Source organism: Lupinus angustifolius, chromosome LG17 (assembly GCF_001865875.1).
Source record: "Lupinus angustifolius cultivar Tanjil chromosome LG17, LupAngTanjil_v1.0, whole genome shotgun sequence".
NCBI classification, from domain to species: domain Eukaryota; kingdom Viridiplantae; phylum Streptophyta; class Magnoliopsida; order Fabales; family Fabaceae; genus Lupinus; species Lupinus angustifolius.
This window is the reverse complement of record NC_032025.1, coordinates 16,745,758-16,751,621: the sequence shown is the minus strand read 5'-3', so window position 1 is coordinate 16,751,621 and position 5,864 is coordinate 16,745,758. Positions and strand designations below refer to the sequence as shown.

The 5,864-nt window shown below is 32.8% G+C and overlaps 1 protein-coding gene across 1 annotated transcript; it reads right to left on the bottom strand.

Annotated features, from left to right (window-relative positions):
- LOC109330706 (NAC domain-containing protein 43-like) lies at positions 2,761-5,279 on the bottom strand. Its single transcript, XM_019564982.1, has 3 exons — positions 4,948-5,279; positions 3,995-4,269; positions 2,761-3,816 (listed from the first exon to the last, which is right to left on the bottom strand). Exons 1-3 carry the CDS (start codon positions 5,129-5,131, stop codon positions 2,983-2,985), a joined length of 1,293 nt encoding a protein of 430 aa, XP_019420527.1. The 5' UTR covers positions 5,132-5,279; the 3' UTR covers positions 2,761-2,982.

Sequence of the window (5,864 nt, the reverse complement as noted above, 5' to 3'; positions counted from 1 at the left end):
ATTTAATATATATGAAAATGAGATGCCAACTATTTAATATATATGAATATGAGATGCCAAATATTTAATAAATAGGAAAAAAAGATGCCAAATATTTAATAAATAGGAAAATAAGATGCCAAATATTTAATAAATATGAAAAATATGCCAAATATTTAGTAAATGAGTGTAACATTTGTCCATTGTCACTGTAAATATTTATACAAAATGAGTACATAGAACTGGAAATAAGGCGAAACGAGTCGAACCAGAGCTCAGCTCGGTTCATCTCAATAAGGATTTGCTCACCTCAAAATCCAGTTTAAGTTTGAAATGAGTTATGTTTTTAGCTCGAATTCAACTCGATCGAAGTTTATGTACTATTCAATTCGACTTGTTCACTCGAATTGGTTAGGTTCATCAAGAGTTCATGAACTTTTTATTTTAACTCGTTAGATCAATTGATTTAGTTCATCAACTCAAATGATGAATATTTATTAATTAATATATAAAATTGTTCATATATATATATAATTATATATGCATATATACATATGAATAAACAATATATATTATCAAATCAACTCATTAACCTAACAAGTCGAATTGTACATAACTCGAGTTCAGCTCGTTTATATAATGAACTTAATTTTTAGCTCAAGTTTGACTCATTTGGTTCACGAACTAAGTTTATCAAGCTAAATAATGAGTCAAGTTTTAAACGATGTCGAGTTAGTTCAGTTTATTGTCAGTTCTATCAATACATCATTCATTTATATTACTTATATTTAAAAAGTTAATAATGATTAAATATGAATCGTTGATGATGTACAACATAAATTACAATTACATGGACAGTATATACATTTTTTTCTCTTAATGAATAAGAAAAAGGTCACATAATATGATCTCTGTTTAACCTGCATAGACGAAAATCCCACCCCGAATATAGTCCCCACAGATTGATGATGGAGATAACTAATTAATTAAAGAAAGAAGTTTGGAAATAGATACCCGGGTTGCTTGTTAATTTTGGAGTTAGTTTATCATCATGATCCTTGTGGAGGGAAATTCATGTGCTCCGTGAGATGAAAGGCAAAGCAAGGAAATGCATGTTTTCTACGTTATAAGAATCATAAGGCAAATATCAACCTAAGATTTTTTTTTATATTATTATGAACATGAATAAAAATATATAATTTTCATTTTCCGTTTCCTTAATTAGTCTGGCATGTAAACTTTTCAGCAGTGTTCACAATAATATATATGAAAGCGAAAACGAGAAAAAGGTGTGGACCAAAATCCAAACAAGAGTCTTATCTATACCTTACGTTTGACAATTTGAAAATTGAACCATCTCCCAAACTAGGATAAAAGATAAAGAAATATATCTATGTGCCAAGAAGCTTTGTAGACTTGTATTACGTTTTCTTTTGGGTATTTTCTGCATGGAATTCTAGTACAGTATGAAAACAATAATAAAAATACCAGCCAATAGAAACTAGTGAACTAGTCTGTTACATTTGCCTAGATGAAAAACTGGTCATTTTCTTTTTGGATTTTACTTTTACCCCTTGATTAGTGACGAGATCAGTATGCAAAGCTTACGTAACTATGAGCCCTTTTGAGATTCCATTTTGACTTGCCAAAAGCCATGAAAAGGCTTTATTAGCCGTCTCTCTCTCGACTTGAAAGGGTTGCATTTGCACTCATGCAATTTTAAGCCGAGACATTTTTTTTTTGTAGAGAATGACTCATTTCCAAATTTATACTTTTGTTCTTTACTCCAAAGACAAAAATGTTTTCACATCACTTATTTTTTATTAGCTAATGTTATTATGTTAGTATTTGTTGTGGACGAAATTTGAATCATCAATCTCCTTCACTATATCTTTAATTATTGAACCACTTTATAACTTTATTTTTATTTTTAAATTTGGTATGAGTGAGACTCAAACCCATAATTTCTTTCACTTAATTTCTTAAACCCATTTACTTTAACCATTAGATTACCTCATGTCATGCTATTTTTAGTTTGTTTTTTATGTACCTTCCCTCTCCACTATTGGAGAAAATCTTCACTAACAAACCATTTATCGTGATTGTGGAGTCAAATACATGAATCGAATATCGTCATTAGTCCAAAATCTTTCAATAATTTCTTCGGTGGACTTTTGTACTGATACATATTTGCTGGGATCCCATGTCCCAGTGGACTTTCCTTTTGGTAATAAAGAGTGTTGGTGCAATAGGACAAGCCGAGCCATGGGTCTGCACCCTCCTCTACAAACCGACAAACCACGTGACACAAAGATGAAGAGAAGATGATAATTTGAAACCTGACCTTATTCATCATCATGATCTTATACAAGGTGATATAAAGTAAGGTCCTTATAATTGCAGTTGGAAGAAAAAATAGAAAGATTAAATGATTATCAAAGTCTACACCAATGAATATGAGTTTTCAATTCCTCTAGACGTGCACCAAGGACCCCCGTAAAAATTAAATAAAGCCTTAAAAAATATCATGGTAGACATCGTGATTAAGCAAAGACCCATGGTTGAAAATGCCACCCCATCTAAACTTCAATTCCTTCCACCCTTTTCTTGTATTTATCCATCTCTATCCTAACCAAATTCCATTGAAATACTGTGTAGTAAATTTTATTTTTGTCTTTTTTCTTTGAGAAATCAGGGGGGAATGAGATTCTTATCGTGTAAGGTCTTTGGGTCATGCATGCCACAAATTTCTACAAGATCTTAATTATATTTGTATTCATGTATACACAACCTATCAATAAAATATATTACCATCAACAATACTACCCATCATAAGTAAAATGTGTAGTGTATACTGTTTACTAGTAACATTATCACATTTAACAAGTCTGCAATAGTAGCAATCCTCTGACTTAATAAGAACTAAAATATGGTATATGATCAAAGACTAATTATTCTATATTCAACAATCAACCCAGGGAGTGGACATTTTTTATTGAGCTACTACATTGACGTGTTCGACATGTGGCATATTGTTTCAGATGATGATGTTAACAAGGATGACGTGGATCGAGCAAAGTTCCATAGGTCAATCTCACTAGTATAATCTTGTGTAGGACTAATGAAAGCAGCAGCAGCAGAAGAAGAAGCCCTTGTGTTTGATGAAGATCGGAGGGTAGGTAATTGAAGATCATGATCACTAGTGCAATACCCCATAGTAGGGTCATTGAAGCAGGCAAATTGCCTTGAACCTTGTTCAGTTTGGCCATTCAGCTGAGAAGCTACAAGTCTATCAAGGGCTGCCCAATTTGTAAGGCCACCTGATCCTACCACCATTGATGATGATGCCTCGAATGGATTATGATGAACCATGTTGGGGTCCTGGTGGGTTTTGAATGATCCTTCATTTTCTGTGACCATATCTACAGGAATAATGGGATGGTACCCATTATTAGTATTGTTATCATTAGTGTTATTTTGATGGCTCTCCATGTTTATTGATTTTGGACTCTCTAGGCTTGGGAGTTTCATGAACCTATTGTCATGGTAGTTTCCATTATTGCTGATGATACCTGTGTGAAACGGCCTTGCATATCTTCCATTGTTGTAGTTTTTGGCTTCATAGTTCTCTTCCTTGCAAGTGCCACTTCCCATTTGTTGAAGAATTTGCTCCAAGGCACCATCATCACAAGAATCAAACAAATGGCTTCTTCTTCCTTCCCCAGAGATGGAAGAGGTAAAAGGACTGTCTAGGGTTTTGAGATGGTTCTTCTTCTTGAATATTCTACACACAACCCATCCTTCTTCTTGGCCTCCATCTCCCATGGCATTAGACACCTAAATTTTGTCACAAACAAAAGCACAAGCACATGTTAAATTGCTTAGTTATGAGATAAATTAATACACAAGTGATATTAATAGATTTTAATAGATTTACTTATCAAAAAAAAAAATAATACTAGAGAAAGAGTGATTACTAACTAAGAAAATACTAGTGGTTGGTTGAGTTACTTACAAGAGTGGTGTCATTGGTGTTATTGTCATCTAGTCTATATTCATGCATGATCCAATCAGATTTTTGGCCATGAGGTGCACGACCTTTGTAGAAAACCAGTGTCTTCCTCATTCCAATTCTCTTCCCGTTGCTGTATATTACCTTGTCACGGCCAGTGGCCTTCCAGAACCCAGCAGCGGTGGCACGATTGGTGCGAGTTCCAGTGGGATACTTCTTGTCTTTGTGGCTGAAAAAGTACCAATCATTTTGTGGGGTGGTTCCTATTTTGCATTTCTCTGCACAAAAAATAGCAACCCCTAGATTACAAAATGATGAATTGAATGGATTTGAATTAAGATTATTATGAATGGATGTATTTAAGATTAATTAAACTATGCAATGGATGAAATGGGTATCCAATTTATCTGTTTTTTATTATTTTAAATTAAAACTAAAATGGTTTTTAAAAAATAACCTTAAAAGCCACCTTTTAAAAAAAAACTACCTCTTTTCAAAAACATTATTTCTTTCTCTTCAAAAAAATCACTTTCTAAAAAAACAGTGTTTTCAAAACACTTTTTCTCCCAAAAATCATTTTTAACAAATAACTTCTCCATCAATCATTGTTTTAAAAATAAAACATGTTTTAATTTTTTTTTTAAAAAATCAGTTTTAGTAGAATAGAATCCATGCAAATGGATGGACAATTGGATATTTAAATTAGATTGAAATTCACCCATTATTGATATTATTCTTTGGATCTTATCTATTAACGTAAATGAACAGATTAAATAAGCTTAATCAACCCTGGACATGACATGATTCCTAAGAGAAAAACATCGTTAGCTTATAAGGTTTAAATAGAAGAAGAAAGTGAGCAAAGATGAGAAGCAACCAAGGGTGTAGCAACCATAACCACTCAAACAAAAGATGGAGAAAAGATATATTGCAATCTATTTCAGTTGAGTTATCACCTTGTATGTCCCATGGTTCAAGCTTGTTGAGATCAACATCTCGAATCACATCAAGGTCAATCTTCTCATATGAGACCTTCTTCCTCAAGTAGTACTGAAGAAGTTCTTCTTCAGTTGGATGAAAACGGAAGCCAGGGGGAACTTGAGATTGTCCATTCACAGATATACTCATGTTTTCAGGCATTAATTTAGGAAAACCAAGAGAGTAATATATAGTAAGAGATGAAGATAGCTAGTTAGTGGTTCTAGGTACACTAGGGATCCAAAGAGCAGAAAGATAACACATTCAACATAGGTACACTACAAAGAAAGAAAGAAAGGAAAGGTAATGAGGGTGGTGCTTGTACTGACTATGTAAAGGGAGACTCTATATATATGTGCTGCGGGACAGAAAGGACCAAAACATACCCCAGAGAAATTGTATTAATTTAAAAAAAAAAAAAAAAAAAGTAAGAAAAAAAGTGTTTTGTTTGTTTCAATTGTTGAAGGTGTAAGTGTAAGATGTGATTCTGGACTATCATATTAGGTTAAAGGTCAAATCTCGAAAGAGTTATAAGGTGATAAAGTTGTCAGGATGGAAGACTGAGGAAGTAGAATGATAAGGAGGTTGAGTGTTCAAATCTTATTTATCACAACATATTAACATTTCAATTCATCAGAACAATATTTGTTGTGATAGACAGTCATCCAAAAGTTTTATTTTCAAGTACCAAACATGTTGATCATTTAAAGTAAGACTATTCTTACTTAACCAAACTCTATTTATTCTAAATTAATCAAACGTGTTAAGGTTGAATATATAAAGAATGAAATTAAAAGGAAAGCTTTATTGATAAATAGTGAGATGAAATTACAGTGTGGGGTTAGTTTTACTATGCTGAGAAGTGCCACCTACCAAGAAAGATGGGGAAAGGGAA